This window comes from Schistosoma haematobium, chromosome 6, assembly GCF_000699445.3.
Source record: "Schistosoma haematobium chromosome 6, whole genome shotgun sequence".
In the NCBI taxonomy this organism is placed as follows: domain Eukaryota; kingdom Metazoa; phylum Platyhelminthes; class Trematoda; order Strigeidida; family Schistosomatidae; genus Schistosoma; species Schistosoma haematobium.
The window spans coordinates 14,271,517-14,296,840 of NC_067201.1; the positions used below are offsets into that span (position 1 = coordinate 14,271,517).

The 25,324-nt window shown below is 31.5% G+C and overlaps 1 protein-coding gene across 1 annotated transcript in view; it reads right to left on the reverse strand.

Annotated features, from left to right (window-relative positions):
- ZAP70 (Tyrosine-protein kinase ZAP-70) overlaps window positions 1-25,324 on the reverse strand; it is a 122,300-nt gene that overhangs the window by 15,123 nt on the left and 81,853 nt on the right. Inside the window, exons 8-12 of the mRNA XM_051216913.1 lie at window positions 22,016-22,363; window positions 17,972-18,435; window positions 10,127-10,566; window positions 2,563-3,009; window positions 1,738-1,850 (exon numbers count right to left, since the gene is read on the reverse strand). Of these exons, the coding sequence (XP_051065544.1) occupies window positions 1,738-1,850; window positions 2,563-3,009; window positions 10,127-10,566; window positions 17,972-18,435; window positions 22,016-22,363 (1,812 nt within the window). The remainder of the gene's footprint in view (window positions 1-1,737; window positions 1,851-2,562; window positions 3,010-10,126; window positions 10,567-17,971; window positions 18,436-22,015; window positions 22,364-25,324) is intronic.

The window sequence follows — 25,324 nt, forward strand, 5'->3', positions numbered from 1 at the left end:
ATGATAACAAAGAAGTATTTCATTGAATGATTTACATTTAAAATATAACATTGATAAACATATTCATTATTAGTAATTATTAAAGAAAATAAACCATACAATTAAATACATTCATTCCTATAGTAATTGAATAGAGTTTCTATGTTCATAAATGAAATTAATTAATTGAGTCAGAAAAATGTCTTTCTATTACAAACATATGCTATCTTCTTACTATTATTATTATTATTATTATTATTATTATTATTATTATTATTATTATTATTATTATTACTGTCAAGTGTGTTATATGCACATATATATATACCCTTTTCTACTACTGACATCTACTTATATACATATATGTATATATACATAATTACATTCAAATGGAAAATCCTATTCCATAATTAATTTTTATATCTCTCTATTATTTTCTACTAAGTTGACTCGAAATTAGGTATAAACATAATTTACTGGTAGGATTAGGGTATTTATTATAATAATAATATTATTATTATCCTATGATGATGATGATGATGATCAATCTTATCAGCATGAATTTAGTATCATTGAATATACCGATCGTCAATCAATTCACCTCTATCTGATATCATATTTATCATCATTATCCTTATTATTAATGCTGTCATAATAAAAGTTTTTGGAAAATAATCAAAATACACTTATTTGATCAATACATTCTGGTATATACCTGAAAATTTCCATGTCTACAATTTAGTTTTAAAACATTCTATAAATGTGTGTGTGTGTACGAAAGAGATAGCCTGAAGAAAACATTATAGAGTCGAAATGTTAGGTAGGAAAACAAAAAGCGTGTACAGAATATAGAATAGAAATATGCACTAATAAGAGAATCAGTGTAGACAAATGGTAATGAAGCGTTTCTATCATTTATTTTGTTATGTTTTCTAACGGTTACTAGACTTTATGTTAAAAATTCTAATAAGGTGGTTAGTGAGATTTGTTTGTTTACTTATATTTTTTTCCCTCTTTCTTTCTTCTTTTAATCCGTTCCAATATCTTTTTTTGTATATCCTTTGGAGTAAAAAGGTTGTACTGTGATTATGAATGGATAAATTTATTTATCCGTGAAATGTTATTTTCATTTTTAGGTAGTTCATCCCCCGTCACCCCCACTCATCGTGACGGGCCTGGTTAGCCCGATTTTTTCACACCGTTTTACTGGTCAGATATCAATAATGTCAGAGGATAAAAGATGCCAGAAACTACAAATCGACTGAAGTTAGAAATGTAACCCATAGGCTAACAACTAGTTGTCTTAATCCAAAATCTGAAGGTTCTGGATTTGATACCTGGCGGTTTAGTGGATACCGTCTGTTATTAAGTCCCATACTATGGTGAGACAACTGTTTAATGCTTTTTGGTTTTCAATTGTTATCTAGTCAAATTTAATCAGTGATACAAGACTACAAAATTTAGCAGTTTTCACAACTTCTTACATCATTGCCCAACTCTCTCATGTTCTTTTACCCTAACTTTCCGAATAATCCAATGCTATAGGGACAAGATCACTGATCTCGTGAACTCGAATTGATAAATGATTATAGAAAAAAAAAGACAAACAAACGATCACGTAATACGTTTAACCACTAATTACGTGGATTTATACTCTTAGATTGCAGTGAAACAACTGATTTCTCAGTTGTTTAAATGCAACAATAGTAATTCTACCATTCAACAATTTGCACATATCGATCATAATGTTCAACTCACTTCACCAGAATTGACAATTTGATTTGGTTTCAGAGTTTTCACTGCAACTGGTACTTCTTGTCCTGAAGGAGTACGATACAAACCTTTGACCACATGACCGAAATTCCCTCCACCTTATTAATGAATATAGTGATTTATATTTGATGAGAGTAACTAGACAAAATATAGCATTAAAACTTTTTTAAAATGTTTTTAAAATACATAAGATCTATCTAAAAACAACTGTACGTACAACTTATAGTGGAGTGAACGAGAACACAATTGAGGACAATCGGATTTATTTTAATACATTACAGAATCTCTTGGTAAAATCTGAGAACCATCCAGTAAATAATTCATTTGCAAAATGTCAATCAACTGTCGCAGACATCATTATTCTTTCATTTCCACACAAATCATTCTCTGCCCTTGTTCTCTTTTTTTATCTTCTTAACCTTCTGCCTCCAGACATTTTACCTTCAGTTGATGATACATACTACTTATATGTGTCGACACACCAAAATAGCTTATAACTAATCAAATGTAACACATGCGCCACACATGCAGATGAACATTTAACTGGGTTGTGTGTTACAGATACATGAATTCTAATGATTTTAGTGATTAACCCATTAGATTTATCATTGATATAACTTAATACTATTTTCATCTTGATAGTATCATTCAATCGACTACCTAGCGATATATGAATACATTCCTTTTTTCAGAAATATTCATTTCTCGAAGATCCTTAATCATTTATGTCAGTGAAACTGAACTATATATATATATATATATATATATATATATATATATATATATAACTGAAGTTTCGTTTAAACCTACCTAATCGTTCTTTCAGTGTTACTGTTTGTGAGTTTAACAAGAAATTCGATGGTGGCAATTCATCATAAATTTGTTGAGCATTCTCTGGACTGATTGCATTTGCCCAAGCGCTACGACTTGATTGAGTTTCTATTGGTCCGATACTACCAACAGTATTATTATTATTATTAGTAGTAGTAGTACTAGTTGAACAAGGTATTTCATTATTATTATTATTATCTGTAAAATTTATTTTATTCATTAAATGATTTGAATTATTTAATGAAGAAGTACGACGCGTTAACGTTGGACTAATCAATGGTAAAAATGGATTATTTCCAATAAATGTGGATAAATTTGTATTAGTTGGTGTTAGTCCAGAATTTCCACAACTTCCAGCACCACTACTACCACTATCAAAGCCACCACCAAATGATCCACCACTACTGGATGTACTTTGTGCATGTTCTGAGAAAAAAAAACGAATTAATTCTGAAAACATCGATAATAAAAATATTAGAAACGTTTTACCATATATATATATATATATATATATATATATATATATATATATATATATATATATATATAACTGGAACACATCCGATCAATACTGTCGTTCAATAAAACTATATTTCATTTATAAATTGACGAAATTATTTCTGAAATAAAGATCAGGATGCCAATAGAAATGGTACAACTAGTAGGTATGGTGTAACAGTACACTTGAATCTGAATGAAAGATCATATTTTGAGTAAATTTTTCAGTACAGTTATTATACAAATTATTACGTAAACATGGTCACAGTTCATAAAATAATTGACTGTTAGCCTAGACTGTAATTAAAGCCAAAAACTGAATGAATGGTATTTATGCGGCAACCCCTAACACTGGTTGGATAGATTGGTTGACATGATTCAAAAGTGGTTTCAATGGCACAAAATATACAGTTTCTTTTTCTTCTTAGTTTTGTTCTTAAACATTATTTACTACATTTTATCAATTTACTTGATTTTTCCTTTTGGAACCATATTCTCCAATGTCTGATCTTTTGCATAGACAGTGATATTACGATTATGTCAGCTGTTTGACGATTCACCATGTTGATTTCTTTCCACTTTCCTAATATACTATGCTAACTTATGTTAACGTAAATTTATTCCACCTTATCTTGGAGTATAGCATAGATAATAAGCAGAGATGAACAGTGAATAGTAGTGGAATCTAAGAGGCATGTTTTGTTCTATTCGGGACTTGTCAACTTGATATATCAATACATATGAATAGCATAGATTATCAGTATTTTTTAAAGAAATGAAGTTAACTTATTTTGATGGATAGTTTACTAGTGAAATAGTTTCAACATTTTAATTAGTTTAACATCATAAAAATTTATCACACCAGGTTATAATTAAAACACGTTTCGTTTTGGTTAAATGATTTGTGGAAATTAATCAACTAATATGAACTTAACAACCGCTATAAAAATAGAGAGCACTAAACATATTTTAATTCATAGTATTAGGATTCTTTTTTAATGAGTCACCAAGAGAGTACAACATTGATCGGATATACAACTTTAAGCTTTCATAATAAATATATTATCTTCAAATCATACATTTGAATTTCGATAATAATCAATCTGCAGTTCTTTTGACGATTATTATTCTTGGAATGACAAAAAAAGCTTAATGATTAAATCAATCTGTTTATTTTAGTTAGCGTGTTATTTTTAGCAAGATTATTTTCTACGGGACCGGGTCGTCGACCCTATGCCTAACCCTCCTTCATTTACCCGGGTTTGGGACCGGCAGTAACCTTAGAAGAGCTACAGGTGGACATGGAAAGGATCAATAGCAACTGGAAACACAACTAGAAAGGATTATTCAGGACGGAGTTGGACAGAGAATTCTGGTCAGCGGCCTATGCCCCTTCATGAGGCGCAACAAATGTAAGTAAGTAACTAAGTAAGATTAAATCAATCCATTCAGAGAATGAAAATCCACCAAGAAAACAAGAGAATGTTATTGTTAACAGTAATGATGCATTTAAACATGTACTTCTCTCTGTGATATCAATTAACTAATTCATTTCACTAATCCTTGATCTAGCATATATTATAATTATGAAAAAAACTTTAAAAATCTTTTGGATCTTAGAATTCATATTTTTGTTTCCCTTTTTGATATACATATAAATATATATAAATACAATCATTGAAGCCGATCACCATGTAAATAACTAGTTCAAAGATAATAATAATCATAACAAGAAATAAATTACAGAACAGCTGTGTTTATTCTATTTCACGTTACCATAAGATGACATGAAGGTCATTTGTGAAAATTATGCAACATATGGTCATGGTTTCATTTTTTTTTCTCTTTTTTTGGTATAATAGTAGTCATAATCTTATCAAAAATGAAGATAATGTATATAAATTATATAGAAACATAAAAGTATGTAGAAAAGAAATGAACAGCTTATAAAATATTTATGATTTAAGGAGAACAATTAACAATCATAATTGTATACGATATAGAAACATTATAGTTGACTTCGTGATTATTTAAGCCTAGAAATGGATAAATAGTCTATAATAATAAAACAAACACGCTAAGAGACACATAAGTATACCCCCAAATACCCTGGTACGGCCGAGAGTGGGGAGATTCCGCTCTCTCTCTCCAAATGCCCTCACATAGCCTCTGCCAGGGAAGTCTTACTCACTGCCTTCTCGTTGTAGGGGTGTTTACAAAATTAAGAGGACGAAAAGCGAATGTCCGTCGCTTTAACAGGGTTGGTGGACATGGAGAGTTCACCTAGAAGAGTTGGAAAACTCTGATTCCAAACCAATAGTGCACATGGGCTCCAGTATCCTAAAGGAACAAATGGCGTATGAACCAATCGCTGGTCACAGGCTACCATAGGACTGAATCTCCTAACGATGCTCCACTGCATTGTAAATCAGACCTTCATGTCGAAGGCTCCGAGTGTGGCTCCCTAAGAAAAGCACCTGATTCAGTTTGGACACTCGGGCGGTATCACAGCCCTCACACATATCAAACGAGATATGTGCGGCGCATATGTATTTGGTGCCTCCTTGTACTAATATCTATGTGTTAAAATAAATAATAAATAAATAAAACTTAACTTTAAAGCTAAAAATCATCTATACTACTAGTTGAACTGTTTAACTCATCCACATTTAGTATACCTTCACATTTATACAAGATACAATCATGAACATTTATATTCAATCACTTAACATCTCAAAATATTGTAGATCATTTTTAGTTATTTAGACTAGTGATAAAATTGTAGTTTGATCAATAAAATTCACTTAACACTAAATTATTAGACAAAAATGACATTAGTAACGACTCACTGATTGATCAATGATTTTAAATATAACTCTGTCTTAAAGGAAGTCAGTTGCCAAATAGATAGCTCAGTAACAATATCTGATACTGTGAAGCTAGCTTACATGGATTGAAATCATACAGAGGGTATCAGTTCCCTCAAGATTACAAGTGTACCTGATTGATAAATACTATCTAACACAAAATCTTGATTCAGGGTTTCCAATCAATTATTATTAACTATGTAAAATATTTAAGTATGACACAGAGTATTGATAACACTTGAAACAACTGACTAACAATTCAAACTATTTGTAGAACTGAGTATAGTTGAAAGTGGATAGAATATAAATCTAACGTATTTAATTTAAGACACAAAAGTTCTAAACCATATTTAATGTAAGAGAATATTTAGGTGTATATTAAGAGTTCGACATTAAAAAGAGATAATTAGTCATAGGCTAGTGTTGTTGAACAATTTCACATTTGTTATTAGTTTATTAGTAGAAACATCTTGAGAATGAACTAAAAACTAACTACTAAGTATTAATAAATATTTTCAGTACTTATTCTATTATGCCGTTTTAAAAGTGGGATAATTGAATAGATTTTTCATTTCGCAGTAAAGTTCATTATTTTCAAACTATTTTACGGAATACACAGTAGGCATCCGAAGATGAGCCAACCAAATGGTGAAATGATTTATTTTCAAACATATATATCACTGAATTTAGATCCTAAAGTATAGAGGTGAAAAATTCATGTAAGATCGAAAATTTCAGATTTAATCCGTTACACGGTCATGGATACGTATTACTGAGGAATCCCATAAAAGGAGGAGACAGGTGTCCACTGCTTACTTAGTCAGTCAGTCAGCTACAACGTAGGACCAGGCACATATATGCATCGGTTCAAGTTGCCATACCGCATTGGCACAACAAGATGAACACTGGATTGATAGAAGTAGTTAATTCAATGTTGGCAATATATAAAAGAAAGATTGCATATAAGGATATAATACAAGAAGAAAGAATTAGTTTGTAGAAAAAATGATATGAAGTGATTTTAATCTCATAGTTTAAGGAAAGAAAGAGAGTGTATGCACCTACGCCATTGTGATCGATTCTGAGCCATGTCACCAAGAGTTTCCAACCATTGTTTACGATAGTCACGCGGACCCCAACCAAGTATTCTGCATCTACCAACATGGCTCAGACTGGAAGTTAATGACTTCAAGCACTGATGCCACGTTTTGGTTCGACCGCCCCTTAACATCTTTCAACCATCTCCAACACCGATTAGCATCGCGCGTCGTGGTAATCGGTGTTCAGGCATACGCAACACGTGGCCCAACCATCTCTGTCGATGAAGTTTTAATACCTCATCAACTGATTTACCATCATTCCTTAATACCCTGCGTCTAACCTCACTATTACTTACCCGGTGATCCTAGCAGACGCCAGCAATATTTCTAAGGCGTCTGTGGTCAAATACTAGTAGCTTACGAGTATCTTCTACTTTTAATGGCCATGTTTCGTTGCCATGGATTAAAACAGAACGGACTGCTGCGCAGTATACTCATCCTTTTATTGATAGATGGATATCTCGCCTTCTCCATCGGTGACATAAATTGGCAAAAGCCAAACGAGCTTTTCGAATCCGTGCGGAGATTTCGTCAGACATCAACCCATTAAAGCCGATCAGACTTCCAAGATTAGTGAAGTTGTCAACGCGTTCGACTACGTCACTCCCTATCCTTAGTTCAGGTGTTGACGCAGACCAGTCTTGAAGCAACAACTTGCATTTAGAGGGAGAGAAGCGCACTCCAAACATTCTGGCATCGTTGCTTAGTGCTATTGTGGTGTGTGCTAATTATATTGACATAAGTAGTAAATGATGTTAGTCGTGAACAGAATGTCTGACAGCAGAGAGACAAGAGGATGGAACAGAAAGGAATCGAAACAGGATGCAGTTTGTATGAAAATGCAAGAACAATGAAGCCTGAGTCATTTTGAGACAACCGATGGACATTTTGGAAATTGAGTATTTACTTCATGATTTATAGATTTTATTAAGAAGTCAAGTAATTTTGTGTTAGATACATTTGATTGTCTCCATTCGTGTCCTGTTCCCTACACTATTAATGGTTGTCTAACTAATATCAGTTTATGGTTTTAAATATAAAAAATGAATATAATCAATAATGTACTCGCTTATTGATTTATTTACACATTTCATACTTATTTTAAAAACTAATGCTAGCCACTATCCATCTTTGCTTAAAAAAACTTATGACTTAAGGTAATATCGAGGCAACCCACACAGAATGAATACATGCCAATAAGTTAATAATCAATTACAATCGTAAATAACAATGGATAGATATAAACAAACAACACCAAGTGAATTTACATCTTTTATATACTGACAATTCAGCGTTGAAATCAATTTGCATGGTGATTAGTTTTGTCTATTTTTCTTTATGTGAAAAATATGAAACGTTTATTCATTTTTTTGTTGTTGAGGTTTTTTTAATTTTATTGTTGACATTTTACAGATTTCTTCTTCACAACAAGTTTCTACGGAATTCACCTCTTCATACTTTTATGATAAACAGTCTGTTGTTTTTTCTTCCTTTTTTTTACTTTTCCGATTGTTTATCGATGATCTGTTAAGATAAATCATTTTGAACTTCAACTAATTTCAATGGAAGATTTAAAACCCAATTTGTTTTAATCCAATTCTTTATCATGTCCATAATTATTATAATCTTATCTTAGTCTAAACGTGAATACAATGTAAACACATAGGAAACAGCATCAAAATATTATCTGCTGAGATTTTCCTTGAAAAGAAGAATAAAGTAAAGTGAATCATGAAAGGTGATTTAACAATACATCAATCAATTCTAGTGTAGTGTGTATTACTTATGCGGATAGATATAAGTTGTATATAGAAAGAATTGGAAGTAGAGTGTTTACTAGTAGAAGAATGAAATGAAGAGAAAAGAAAAAAAATGAAAGGAGATCGGAATAACAACAGAGTCGAAAGAATGATGAATAATGTAAAGGATAACTCAAGGAAGATATGCAAATGTTGTATTTAATGTATGACTTCCATATTTTGCTAAACCATTGTGTAATTAGGCAAAATATAACTAATTGTTTACCGTAGCTGGGTTCCAGTCACTACACTAGTAGTTGTGTTTTGTTTATCTCTATAATTATTTCTTTTTTTAAGTAATTAGTGGATAGATAAGTTTACTAAATTTGTCAGTAATGTTTTCTCCTTGTAGCCAGATATAAACCGGAAATTCATTAAAAGTCAATAAACACTTGTTAATTGTTTTTTCTTTGTTTAGATCTACTTATCAGCATTATATTATTCACGCCTGCATACTGGATCATATACCATTTGTAATACTATATTGTGAATAGATTAAAGATGTATAAAATGGATCAAAGGATTGCATTTTTTCGATGGATGAATGGTATAGTATTCTCTGGAATAATACTTATGTGAACACTACTGAAGTCGTAAGTGAAAACAATTCGATTGGTCCAAGATACATCAAAGACTGACGTTAGTTAGACAACCATTAAAGAACAGAAAGTATTGGACAGCTAATTTATTGTAATATGGAATCCCTAAAAAGTGCCCATCAATGATACCACCCGGGATCAAACCCAGGACCTTCAAACTGGACAGGGATTATTCAGTCGGCATTTAATGGTTTAAATTTCCTAACTTCAGTCAATTTGTGATATTGTGAAACAACTGTCCACTTTCTTCGATGATACTTGTTTGAGGCCCATTATGCTTGAACTCTGCTGATCATGTGCACGATTAGATATCGATTCAGCAGTTCAAAGGTTAAGCTACTGTTATAACTACCAAAGGTTTTATGTTCGATTCCCTGTAGGTTCATAAATGTACTCTGATTTGTAGTTGTGGATTTGTATTATTGAAGAGTCCTATACTCAAACAGAACAGATGTTCGGTGCTTTTCGATTTTCAATGATCATTTTATGATGTAAACAAATAAACTGTCTGCAATTCTATGGTTTTTAATTAATCTCCAACTGTCATCAGTTCATAACGAAAATCACTATCAAAATATAAAAAAACTATACTTCATATGTTAAATGAAAAATATTTTCGGATATCAGCCATGAGAAATTAAATGTTTAGCAGATAAAAGAAAGAACAAAGCTAAACTCACCTTCACTACAATCTGGTTCTTCCCATGGTGTATCCAATATCGGAGGAAAATGTAATGTTTGTGTTGGGAATTCTCTATTAATAATAGTATTAGTGATACGTTTGTCAATAATATTCACATTATCATTATGATGATCAATAGTATTATTAGCAGTGGTATGATTACAGTGATTATGTATAAAATGAGTATTAACACAACTATTATTCTTCAAATTATCTGTACTTGGTGCAATCATAGTTGTCATTACTGTAGTGGTAGTTGTTATAACATTTGTAATTGTACCAGTTATTGGTGATATTAATTGTCTGTTAGTAGACGAAGAAGAGAAAGCATTTGATACAACTTGTGCAATAGCATTGTCCACTTCAGCAAATGCTTTACTCATTGTTGTTAATGGTTCGTTTAATCTGATCGGTTTTAAACAACCAACACGTGAATCTCTTCAAAGATAAAAAAGAAGAGGGCGAGAGAGAGAGGGAATCAGAAGAAAAGGATAGTAACTGATGATAAATGTCAGGTACCAATGTTTTTTTTCTTTGAATTATTAATTTATGAATGATAAACAAAACATCGTAAAAACAAATACAATTAAATAGATAATTCGATGTTTATCTTTTTGCGTATTATAAATATTTGCTACTCAAATGAGGGTATATAAATATAGAAAGTATATCTGATAGGAATTAGTTAAATGGAAATTGATTTTTTGTATGAACTATTCAATGGTTTATTTCAGCAATTAAATTCCATATGCATTCAAAATATCTCCTGGAATTAAACGAGTTAATATCTTAAATTCACTTGATATTGTTTTACTTGAATCTTACTATTTGATGTTTAGGAATGTAATTGATCAATCTCTTATTGGCATATGTGCATATTGTGTGTATTGCCTTAATTCACAAGCATTATAAGATGGAAAGTGGCTAGCAGTGGAATCCAGGACGCGCGTTTCGTCCTATTATGTACTTGAGATGCAGGTATATTCAGCTGATGAGTATCAAGTAGGAAGAAACGCGCGTCCTGGATTCCATTGCTAGCCACTATCCATCTTTGCTTATAAGACTTAATATCTTAATGGAAATCAATTATATCTCCATGTAAATAGTTTTATGTATATTGTAATAATAATCCAGTTTAGACTAAATAAACAATAAGTCAACCAACGATATGTTCGAGCATCGAGATATTACAGTACATCATCGAGCAATCTGTAATTATTTGTACACATTCATCACTTAGCCAGTTAAACTGCCTTGTTATCGTTAACTTTCATTATGTTAAACAAGTATACTGGAAATCGACAATTGATTGATCATTTAATAATGACTAATATTATGTATATTAATTTCTTTTCGAGGTGATCCACTTCGATTGATGAATTTTTAATGTCATCACTGGTTTAAGTGACTTGACATCGCATACACCATGTTGAGATGTTAGGCAATCGTAGACAGTCGACAAGAAACCCTATTTGACCTAGTTTTCATGTGAATCAACACTCATCAACAAGGCGCACCTATAATTTTACGGGAAGTGTTCCTCCCTGGGGGATTTGATTACCTTTAATCACCTAAAATACGGGGGATGCTTGTTTATATATAACTGTATTCCATCATCTCCCTTATTCAAGATTGATTTGAAATATACAAAATGTACAGATTAAAAATATTGTCTATCGTTTCATATCAATGTAATTCAAAGTTGTCGAAACCAACCATTTATAATTACGTAGCAAATCATTAGCCTTATTATTTAATCATTATTACTGTAATCAAAAATGTGATTTTGTACAAAGAGGAAGTTAACATACTCACACATACAAACGTTATACAAGTCAATTAAACAATTTCTATAGCACCGTGTCAAATTGATCGTCTATGGTAGACTCATATATTATTCAAATCATTATGATTACTTCATACTGGTTCGTATGACATTTAAATAAATTTATTACAGTATCCAACTGGTTACATTCAAATCAAAGAAAGACATTCAATAGAATAATAAATTTATTTATTATCATTATAATTACCAATATTTTTATAAGCAAAGATGGATAGTGGCTAGCTTTTGACTTAAGGTCATATCGAAGCCATCCGTACAGGATGCATATATACCATTAAGAAACTGATCAATTGAAGACCCAAACAACAATGGGAAAATACAAGCAAACAACATCAACAAGTGAATTTAATATTTTTATAAGTTTCCTTTCCCTTTTTTATGTTCTCTCATGAACTAGCCTCTACTTCGCATTTATCCGAATTCTGTTTTTCTTATTCAAATAAACATTTTTATGTTTAGTACAAATAAATGGAAAAGCTATAAATCGATATTTGATTTCTCTCTCCGTGTGTGTGTGTGTGTATTAAAGTGTTTTGATCTAATATGTTGTGTAATTTTGGAACAAAATATGTGGTTCCTGCTGTGAAATGAATTTCGCATGCATATTTTATGTATATTAGATTGATGATAAGATTATTACAACTAAAATTAGAATTAGTAACAAGAAGTCATGCATTAATTATTTATGCCGAGGCATTAATATTATTATTAAATGCAGACTAATGAAATGATTTCATAATTTTCTTTTAAAAAAAAAATTATTTTTCAAAACTTGTTAATGGAATGACATCAGATGGAATACTACCGAATACCTAGGAAGAATTGTTCGGATACTTTATCATAGTTTTGAGTTTAGGATCAACTTCCTCATTCGTTAGTTAGTTAGTTATAAAGAATGTAGGAACCTGGGATAAATATGTCATGCTCACAGTTGTGACATCATACTACCTTAGTGAGATAAATAAGCAAGATGTAGTAGTAGTAATAATTTCAGTGATAGTAAAGAAGAGTAGGCGTAGAGAATACAATCAGAAAATGAAAAGCTAATCCACGGAATAGAAAAGTTCAAATAATTTTAAAACTCAGAATCCAAGAGAAGATAAACAGTTAATACATTTGCTGTTTTGCGACGGACTTTGAGTTATGTTAACGGATATTCCCAATCATCGATCATATCAGCTACATAATCGACACTGGATAACCTGCAATTACCAACACGGCTCAGACTAACAGCCTATGAAGTCGTAGACTAATGACATGTTTTTGGTTGAACGTCCCATAGTTCTCTCCCAACCAAACTATGCACTAGACAACATTGTACTTTAAGATAAACAACTCTTGAGCATACCTCATACAAGTTATTACCCACTCAGTCGATGAGGCGTTACTCACTCGATGGTCCCAACACACGCAAGTAATACTTTGAAAGCATTTATGATCAAATACTAGTACGTTTTACCCATAAAGGACATATTTTACTCCATAAGTAGTTGAAAATACCATATTCCTGTCTCATGATTAGCTGACACGAGTCTAGCATGGAATTAACTAGGCAGTTTACATCACCGACGTGAGTCACTGACCAAATTATGTGCATATTTACATACATTAATTACAACAGTCAAATTATTACTATTGATTTAAATACTGAAATGATTTTTTTAATTAATATTTATTTTAAGACGAATATAGTTATACAATTTGTCACCCTCAATAATTACAATAGTGTAATAAAAAAAGGTTTACTCCAATAAGTGTGTGACCAAAAAAGGCGAGTTGCCTACATATGTCACGTAGTAAAATAGAGTGTCAAGAAAAAGAAAATTCAAAAGGGATGATTGAAAATATAAAAGCTGAGGTGATATAATTAAACATTTTAAACATAAAATTAGTCAAGATTTACAGTTTTTGTAACGAACAGTTTGCTTCCTTCCCCCCTTTAAATAGAATGTAAAAAATCATATTTCCCTTAATAGACTGTAATGTAAAGTGGAAACTTTCCCTCAGCTCGAGTCCAGGAGTGAATATCAACTCTGAGATGCAGGTACATCTAGTTGACGAGTCCCAAATAGGACGAAACGCGCGTCCTGGATTCCACTGCTAGCCACTACCCATCATTGCTTACAAAAAGCTTGTGAATTAAGGCAATATTGAGGTATACGCACAGTATGCATATATAGCAATAACAGACTGATCAATTGCAGTCTTAAACGTCAATGGGAATATACAAGCCAAATAACACCAAGTGAATATCGAGTTTTATGGTTGAAATCGAAAACTTGAATAAATATCTGAACCTCATTGAATCACACTACCTAAGTTAATACTAATTCAATAACTATGAATCTCTTCTGTAAACTTAACTCATTATACAATTTCTCAACGTATTGTAATACTGTAATACCTTTCTTCCAGTTAATATCAAATATGAAATTGTTATGAAATACCGGTTATAGTCCTAGCAAATAAATTTTTTAATGTACCTTTCATGGCAATGACATAACATTTAACTAATGCATTATGCCACCTTCAAAATGCTTTCTTGTACTTTAATTATTCAAGACCACTTCAGACTTACATGTTTATGAAGGTATTCATTCCAATAATAATTCAGTGATCTAAAATAACATCCATTCAGTACATACATTTTACTTACATTTTATGCTCTTTTTTTAAATAAATAATAAAAGCCATGAGCTTTTAACGATTAAAGACATAATAAAACTAGAGATTTGGTAAGACGGACGAATAAAGCGAAGAGATTTCCTTTAAATTAGTGTTTCATCATGGCTCCACTCTAATATTTATATATGGGATTTGCAACAATGAAATAACACTCATTGAATAATGGTGTTACGTAATAATTATTTTATTGACACGTTGATGATAAAATAATATTGAGTAACAGTATAGGGTCGTGGAGAATGTTGAGTTTGAATTGAGGTTATGAATTGATCAATGTTAGACCATCATTGAAAACCTGAAACAACAGTTCACTGTTTCCAGGTTTTCAATGGTTGCCTAACACTAAACAGTCCATAATCTCAACTAATATTGAGTAGTTAGACGAAAAGGGATTATAGTAATCAAAGTGATTGTTTGAAAAAGCAAGCAGTTACTACATAGTATAAAATATAAACAGAAAGAATTGACAAAATATTTAGATGTAAGGTCAGTAATATAGCAGTTATGTTAGAATCAAACTAAGAATTTTGAGAGTATGTAAAATACAAAAGTGAAAGAAATCAGAAATTTATTTGAATATTCTTGACAGAATGAGTTAAATGAAAATTCATCTAAAAGCTCACACCTATCCCGATGGCTAAACTAGCGAAGGTGGTTCTACAAACATTTTTGAATGCAAAGGTTAGATTGGTGAACATAGATTTCGATAGCTTCAGAACTATGCAAAAGACAAACTCGTAAACTGTGTGGTAAATTTAATGATATATAGTGGAAAACCTTAAATGCCTTATTCAAGTCAACTTGATTTCTTGTGTCCACCAAGTGAGCGAGAATAGAACTCTTCATAAATCCTACCTATCCTTTGCTCATTCAAGACGGATGGTGTTTTGCCCTGTGATGATGGAATGCTCATGTGAAGTCAGTTATACAGGGCTTGCGATTACGTAACTCAACTACATGATGAGTATTATTTCATTGTTGCAAATCATATATATAGAGTCGTAATGGAAAACTAATTCAAAAGGAAATCCTTATCTCTGTTCTCTCTTTTCACTATAAATAAATATAAAATATGGTTTAATACATATTTCAATAGTTGAAATGATGAGTCAATTGAATCTAGACCACCGTGGAAAACCTGGAAGCATTGGACGATCGTTTCGTCTTATTGTGGGACCCCTCAGTAGTGCGCATCCACGATCCCGCCCCTCGCGAGATTCGAACCCAGAACCTATCAGTCTCGCGCGCGAGCGTTTAACCACTAGACATATTTATCGAATTCATTATCTTAAATACAGAATGTATGTTCCATTCGATTTCTGAACTCATCAGATGATTATGCATGAGACTCGAACATAGTACCCTTGTCTTTAAACATTAACTCATTATTCATAATTAGGAAATCAGAAAATTTCTTATAACTGATAATAAATTAAATATAACATTTGAATGTTTGATAATCACAAATAAACAGATTTCAAATGTGTGTCCTACAAAAACAGAAACTCATTGTATTTTAAACATAATAACAAACAAACAAATATCATGTTTACTAAATAAATAAAAAGGAAATAAACATATTCAAGTAAATAAAGGATTTTTCTTCTCAGTAGTTGACATCATGAGTCAATTGAAGTTAGACCACCATGAAGAACCTGAAAGCACTGGACTGCCGTTTTGTCCTAGTATGGGACTCCTCAGCAGTGCGCATCTTTCTTTTTCTACATAGAACTAAATGTCATATTTGTTATTAAACTGCCATTCATCGATATTCACCATTGAAAATCAAAGGCAGTTTTAAACAATTTCAAACTATGGCATATTCTATGTTCAATAACCAGAAACAAAAACAAAACACACAATAAATGTCATTTGGAATGATTAATTACAATAATAATATGAATAACTTATGTATATCTTAACTACTAAGTTACAAATCCCATTATTCTTGCCTATAGAAATAATTAGTATTTAAGTAATGTACACAGATTTACAATATCTGAATGGATTGAAGAATGCTAAGAAAACAACAAAAACTATTTATTTTGACATATCTATCAATTGATGAGTTGAAAACGCTTGAATTAAATCCATAGATTGACCCAATGACTGTTTACTTTTATCTTTGTTAAAATAACTTTTAACATCACTACATGACAATTGATTGTAAATATTGTGTTTCATTGTTAATGTAGAATTTCAATTTCTGGTTATATTATTAAAAATAACTCGATCGAATTGTGTAAGTAATTAAAATGAGAGAAGATAATTAATAGTTATGATGGAAGGTGTTTTCAATGATATTGTCGTCTTTGAGGTTCTGGAAAATATTACCAGCACTCCATTTGTGCAATTAGTTATTTAGTCATTTTCATTATCATTCAGTAAACAGTTCAATACTTCCACCTAATAGATCAATAATGGTGAGTGGTTGTTATATCCGGATGAAGTGAATAGAAACTGTAAGGATTTACTTATGGACTGTTGTTATATATATGTTCTTGCTGTATAACTATTGAGTGACTAAATTATATGTATATTTATATTTCTCTTATGATAAGCTTTCATTTGACCTATTGACTATTACTACTCATAAGTTATTCCCGATTTATTGATTACAGTATCTTACACTCACAATCACTTTTTGGCCTGATCCAGTTTAATTGTTATTTTATATTTTATGGTATGATGTGGTCTGTTTTGTTTGTATATAAATTGCTTATGTCTGAAATGCATGATTCATAAAGCAAAGGCTGATATTGATGTTCTGGACTCAAAAATTCAGGGCTATTACTCACAGTTGACTCTAGACTGTTCGTACTGGGCACCGCATCATCGGTTTGGTACAGTATCAGAGCCATAAAAGTCAGTGTTCTTTATGGTAGAATTAATCATGTGATATAATTAATAGGGCATAGACAACAACAGTAGTTGACCCTTGCTTATATTGCATTGTTTTAACAGTGAAGCTTCTAATCAGAATACATTAAAACTCTAGTCTAATAACAAGTTCAGATCATAAAAAATTGAGACTATACAAGCTATCAACCACTATGAATGCGTTCACCTAACAATCGTTTAAATAATCGACCCGTAGAAGTTAGTTAAACTTAAAAACAAACTTCTCCAAGGAGTACCATGAAGTAGAAAACTGTCAGAAACTAGAAAGCACTCGATAAATGTTTCACTCAATTCCTTTTTTTAAGAATCCCTAAGAATCCATCTACTATAAAATCTAAAAGATGTAGATTTGACTTTGTGTATGGATTATTGAGGAGTTACAAACTAAAATTATTGTCAAAATCAACTTACTTTACGTTAGCATTACTACTCATAGTAGTATTATGTGTGTTATTACTAACAGATGTAGCTTGTCCATTCATTAATTTAGTAACTTCATTTATTTCTCTATCAAATAAGGCCATTTGTGGTATAAGTGTAGATCCTATTAACATAGCATTTGTGAAATTACCAGAATTTGATGTTGTAACCATTGCCGATTCTGCTGGGGTTGTTGTTGTAACTTTTGCTGTGGATGTTTGAATTAAACGATTTGATGAAAGATGTTTGTTATTATTATAATTATCATTATTACTGTTAGTCATTTTTAATGGTGTTTGTCTAGATGATGATAAATTAACGATGGATGGAGTGAATGATGTTTGTGGATTTGGATAACGATTTATAAAATTACCAGATTGTTCATTTGCTGTTATCGTTGTATTAGCTCCTGGAACAATTGATCCAGTTGTTCTTATTATCTCATTTGATGAATTCTAACGGAATAATAAGAAATATGGGTAAGACATATGCGAGAAAATGTTATCATTATTATTGCTATTTATTACAACGATGATTACAAATGGAACAAAATATTTTGTAGTTCGCATCACGAACAAGCATTGATTGGAGGTAGTTACCTATCAGTCTGATTAGATAATGGTTGTACGATAATGGGAATTAACTGAAATTAGGGTGGTGACTGGCAGTGGAACCCAGGATGAGAGTTTCATCCGATTTGTGACTCGTCAGTTCGATGTACCTGCATCTATGTTGATGTTTACACTGAGACTCGAACCTAATACCTTTTGCTTTAAATACACGTTGCGCTGTCCTCTGTGCTGCTGAGTTCAGAAAGCCACTAGCTTTGTGTGCTGGATTCGAGTTCTGGTATGAATATTAACACTGAGATGCAGGCTCATCCAGATGACATGTCAGAAATAGAGCAAAAGCCCCGTCCTAGAATCCTTTGTTAGCTATTAATTCATATTTAATTACTAACAGGGGAATTAAACAAAGAACAAATTACACACATACAGTTTTCATCATCACTTCGTAACATCAGTTAGTTTAATAGATAAGGATTATTTAACTAATGAAAAACACGATTTTTGAGTATAGTGCTATGATAAATCAGTCACCCAGTGTTTCTACTTAGCTGTTGAGTTCAGATAGCTAATACCTTGGGCAAATAATAACTACTATTATTTGGTTCACAATAGTCTACGGGGAATTCGTGCTCTTCATAGCAAGGGTTCATATCATACATAGGAATGAGAGCAGACACACTATTACATGAATTTCATTCATTGTCTTTGGTAGCTCTTAGTGACGATGCTGATAAAATATAACTACATTTTAATTAAGTATTGCATTGAATGAGAGGCGAAAATGGAAACAAAAAAGCATTTTATTTTTTACGGAAACTCTTAGATATTTTTCTTAATTTAGTTAAGTCGAATAGAGAATGGAATTATGTTTGATCAAAAAAATTCGTGGTTTGGTTGAAGTTAAACACTAACAAATTTGGATGCCAGCTCAGTAGTCTAGAGGTTACGTGTTTACGCGCGAGACCGAAGGTTCTGTGTTCGAGTCCCGTGAGTGGGATTGTGGATGTACACTGCTGAGGAGTCCCATACTAGGCCGAAATGGCCGTTTAGCGCTTCCAGGTTTTCAATGATCATCACGCATTAATCGACTCATGAATTCAACTGTTAAAAAACTTAAGCTTACAGTTTTATTTTAGAAAATATATAGGTAGCAAATTAGTTTTTTTGAAATAATCAAATCAGAAGAATAGATCACATCAAAGTTAATCACACTTGGAGTTCAAAACAAGTTCATCAAGCTTCATCGTAAACTGCCTGAAGTTGAGATTGTGCCATCAATCGTCGATCCAGTTATTCCAGTGGTTCACTGTAAAACCTAAAGGTCCTGAGTTTGACGGCTGGAGAGATCATTGGTCCATACTGCTGATCAGTCTTATAATGAGACCACACGCCCTATGGTATTAAATGGTATCCTGTCTATAATGAAGACTACCTACTAATTTGACTCAAACTAGTTAACAGATCTCATCAGTAAGAGTCTAAAATTTATTTGAATTATGATAGGAGGCAAATAATATCAACACTTGAAATATATTTCCTATATTTACATAGTTCACCCATATATTTGACAAACAATTTTCAGATGTAATAATAACTGTTCATTACACAGATAATTTATTCCAAAATGTTGCATTTAAGGTCCATCCGCCCATTAACCATACACATATACAAACTATAAACCAGGTTGGACAATAAAGGATATTAATTTAACAAACATGAACTATGGGATTTACTACTACTGCTAAGAAATTCTAAATTACAACTAAATAACTAACCAGTACTACTTGGTCTTGAAAAATTGGCTCTTTACCTGATTTTAATCTAAGGGCAAACATAAAATACTTGAAAAAATAATGATATGATCATTAGTGAAATAGCTTTAAGATGAATTTGATTAAATACCAGTCAGTAGATATGCTTCAAGAGGATCTTATCAAGTTAAGAGTGAGTTAATTACCTACAGATTATGATACAGAATGAGCTTTTTGCTACATTTTAGATTAAATTAAAATTAAAATACAAATCAATGGATTCCAAGTGAGTAACTTAATTGCATGATACTTTCAGCAAAATCTATAGTTTCCAAGGGTTCGATTGTGTATGTGTACTGCTGTAAAAGTGTAAAACAGTTAATAAAATACTTTGGTTCAGGGTTTCTTGTTTTTTTTTAAAAATTCTCTGAATAACATCATTTCAAAATAAAAACCTTCGGTTGAAGTACACTGGTGAACAAATGTTAAGAGAATGACTACTAAATTATACATAGAGTTCGAACTTGATGATGGATAGCTTGTATCTTTATGAAACCTACCAATATGTACTTACTAAGATTTCTACAATTGATAACATGATAAGACCAATATATCGAGAGTAGAATTTATGATTTTCTGAAGGTAAATCAAAACTTATTTGTACTCAAAACTAAGAAACTAAATTCATAAACACTAATCCATATGGTTGCAAAATATTTCTAACATTGATTCTAACCATCACACCAAACTACTGACAACTACTCTATACCTTAAACATATTATATGGCAAATCATTCAGCTTTTACAGCTTCATTCTGATTGGTTAAAAATGTTATTCATTTTCTAGGGTCATTTCAAGAGTTACTGATGTTAGTCAGTCAAGTTTGCTTGAATTAAACTTTATTCTTAAACTCTATTTTATGATCAAATAGGCCTATTGATGACACTCTTAAAACGATGTTTTGTATGAACGAATAAGTGACATGGATACAAATAATGAGTGAATAGCAATGAATGAACTATGAAGTTCGTAACTGTTGAATTGAATCTTGGTCGTAGGAGAAAATTATTCGGTTGGGGTCCATGTGATAACCTCGATCTGTGGTTAAAGACAATGAGTGACAACTCAGGATCATTCGCAATTGTGTAGATTCATTCACTTGTTTTGACTTTCTTTATTATTTCGTACTTTTGATTTCCCAAAACTTATCCTCTTTTTTTAAACAACATTCTTCAATGTTTAGTCTTTCTCAAGGTTAATGTAGCTACTATAATTTAAATTCTTTTCCAATTCATCTTGTTAACGACATCTCACTTTGACGATGTAATGCATCAACTTGATCTGATATAACACTATCAATTAAATCAACCACCAATTTACTGCATATGTTTTACAATAATTAATCGATTCATTTCTATAGAAAGAAAATCATTGTTTATTTCATCTATCTCTTTTAAACAACAAATAAACTCTACTCTATATCATCTCTGAACATTCATACACAAATATACATGTACACGTACACAACGACACACAATTATCAAAAAGGAAAGAATAAACAGTCAGAGGTGTTTGCCATATGTTAACTGCAAACAATTACTCTATATATGCATGAATTTATCACATAACTACTCTTCTAATTTCCATCTTGGCAAACAAATAAACTAACTACAGAAAAAAATATATATTGCATCCCCTGTATGACTTCACTCACTTGATTGGATAAAAGTATTGTAACATTTGGCCATTCATTGAATGAAATTAAATCTTGTCTGCTTGGATTTGTAGCAAGAGTAGGAGTACTGTTAATAGTAGAGGTAGTAGTAGTGGTAGTGATACTAGTAACAGTAGTGGTCACCGCTGTTATTGTTTTCGAGGTTATTGTATCGTTTACACCGTTACTCACTATAGATTGTATATTAGTAGTAGTAATATTGTTAAATGGATTAACTCCAGTGACTGGAATTGAATTAAGAGATGGCAATGAATGACTACCATTCCAATTATTTGACGTAATTGTCTGTGGTTTACACTGTTGACTTTTATCGGAAATAATAGGAATCTGTATATGAAGAGGTAAAGCGAGAGAGAGATGAAGATTAAATATCTTTCATCTGCTTAACCTATTTCACACGAAACTATTTAAATAATGTCAAACCTGAAAAAAATCATGATGTTTCATTTAACATGATACTACTTAAAACAATAGTTCAAAATACATTGATTTATATTTTCAACTTCATTCGACCAGAGATGATTACAAAGCTTAACGAACTTAGATCATGAGTTAATTATCATACATTTAAATCTAAGCCTCATGCGAAATTGTAAAATCTATCTGTATGAATGCTGTCATGTGTTGAAAACTCCCGTTTAAATGGTGATTGCGATGAGACATTCAATGAATCGCTCATGAAATCGTGTCTACTATGAGTTCTGAAAATTCTGAAATTCATTCTGAGTTAAATAATGGTTCAGTACTGTTTAGGATTTACATAATAGAACAGAAGAACTATTTATTCAACGACAGTTTTTAGTGTTTCAACATATACCTGTAAACACTATATGCTTATAACTGAATAATTATAATCTAAGAACTTTCAAGCTCAACACCAACTCAATAAATATCTTTACATTCATTTACCTAATCAAAGTTTGACAAAATAAAAAAAATAGCAAAGAATGTAACTTTAATATTTGAAAAGAAAAACGGAGTAAAACCTAACCCAAACAATGATAATGCTGTGATGTATCAATATTATGTACCCCCACACAGTATGTTACACCTATTACTGCCCGAATTACATATGTTAGAGTACTTGCAATCATTTCTAATAATTTAATTAGTCTAACTCACTTTTCGGTAAACTTTTTAGTACTCCAAGAATTCATGTAAATACATAAATAATCTTCACATCATCTTTTTACAAACTTTATGAAGTGATAAAAATTGAGAAGTTAAATTCAATTGGTATTGTCTGTTTGAATCTTCCCATTGATGTTTAGAACTGCAATTGATCAATATCTTGTTGGTATATGTACATCCTGTGCGGACTGCCTAGATATTGCCTTAATTCACAAGCATTATAAGCATGGATGGATAGTGGCTAGCAGTGGTGGAATCCAAGATATGCGTTTCGTCCGATTTGGGACTCGTCAGCCGGATGTACCTGGCTATCAGGACCAAGTAGCTAACTGGATAACATGATGAGGTTTGAAGCGAATAATACTGAGTTTGAGTCCCGAAATGGACGTCAATTCTAGGATGCAGGTATATCCAGCTGGCAAGTCCCAAATAGAACGAAACGCACTCCTGGATTCCACTGTTAGCCACCATCCATCTTTGTCTAGAAGTTAATTAGAAAAGTCGATATCACGACTGTATAAAATATATTTCATAGTTTTTTTTGGTTTAAATGTTTTTTTTCTCTTAGAGGCTCTTTGGTATTAACTAAAGTACATAGAAATTGTATATTACTTACAAGCTATTTTGTCAAAGCTCAAAATTCTTCAATAACGGATAGCTACAAACATACAATGGCTTAAATTTCCTTAGATTATGTAATATAACCCTCAAAAGACATATGAGTTTTTTTCCATAGATGTGAACTATAAAGATTCATTCGAAGTGCAAAAAGTTCTTATCATGGATTAACATCTACCGATAAACTATTGAAATGCAGGAAACTTTGAATAATTTACTCCTCTGAGTTCAAACCTTTGCAGAAATGTGTCAGATGTCCTTAGAGATAACTAAATTTAAAAGCTTAGAGTTTGATAGGAGGCATAAATCTACCAATCAGTTGAGTTGGAACAGAATAGTTCACATTTCCAACCACAGTTAATTTGGGATTTAGTGAGGTTATCATCCAACGAGGTCCTTAATCATAACTGTTTCTCATTATCGATATGTTCATCTGCAAAGATTACGCTCCATGTATCGAATTGATTGAAGTTGGAAATATGTACTACTGAATTAGTGTGAATGTTTTCGTGATTTCAGAGAATCGCCCATATTCTATATTTTATAACTTATTTCTACACTAGTTAGTGGTCTCAAGCTAGATGGAAACGTCTGTTGACTAATGACCAATTTCTAATCTGTATTCAATAAATATTGAACCGTTATAAAATTTATCTTTGAATGATAATTTACTCTAGCATTTTATGATTCTTATTTGAAACTATTTATGTCTTAGTGAAAGAAAGATATTAATACAGAATCTTACGAAAAATAAACAGGCGAAAGTATGCATGTTACATCTGTACATATGTATTATTGACATGGAAGCATGGAACGGTTAGTGGAGTTCAACTGCATCAGGTGTGAAAACATTAACCACCAGAGAAGATAGTAACGTAATATAATGGGTTGACTGAATCCCTGTTAAGTCATTCTTAAGTTAAGCATTCACGTGAGGGAATGAAGATCCTGAGTTTGAGTATCTATTAATAAAGAATCCCGTACCAGGACGAGACAACCGTCTAGTGCCTTCAAAATCTCAATGGTTTTCTAAAGTATATAGTTTCATAATCTTAATAAAATTCAATAATCTCCACAACCCTATACTAAAAAATATATACAAATCGGATTGACAAAAGCACATAGACATTGAGAAACAGAACATAAATGTAAATTTTGTTTGACATACTCTTTATCTCTCACACACACGAACCAGGCTACATATAGGACAAAACAATATGTAGAATAACAACAAGAAAACTATATAGTACTTATGAGTCCTTTTGTCAGTGTTACAAAAACTAAGTAAGCAAGTAAGTAAAGTAAAGTGAAGTAAGTAAGTAAATTAAATTAAAGTAAAGTAAGTAAATAAGTAAGTAGAGTAAGTAAGTAAAGTAAAGTAAGTAAAGTAAAGTAAAGTAAAGTAAGTAAGTACACTCTAATCTAAACTTAATACAATCGTTCATAAAAATTTATAATTAACTCATTTGATTCTACATTTGAAAAAAAAAGAAAATCAATCACAATTTCACCTGGTTTATATTTAGCTTTCAAAAAAGA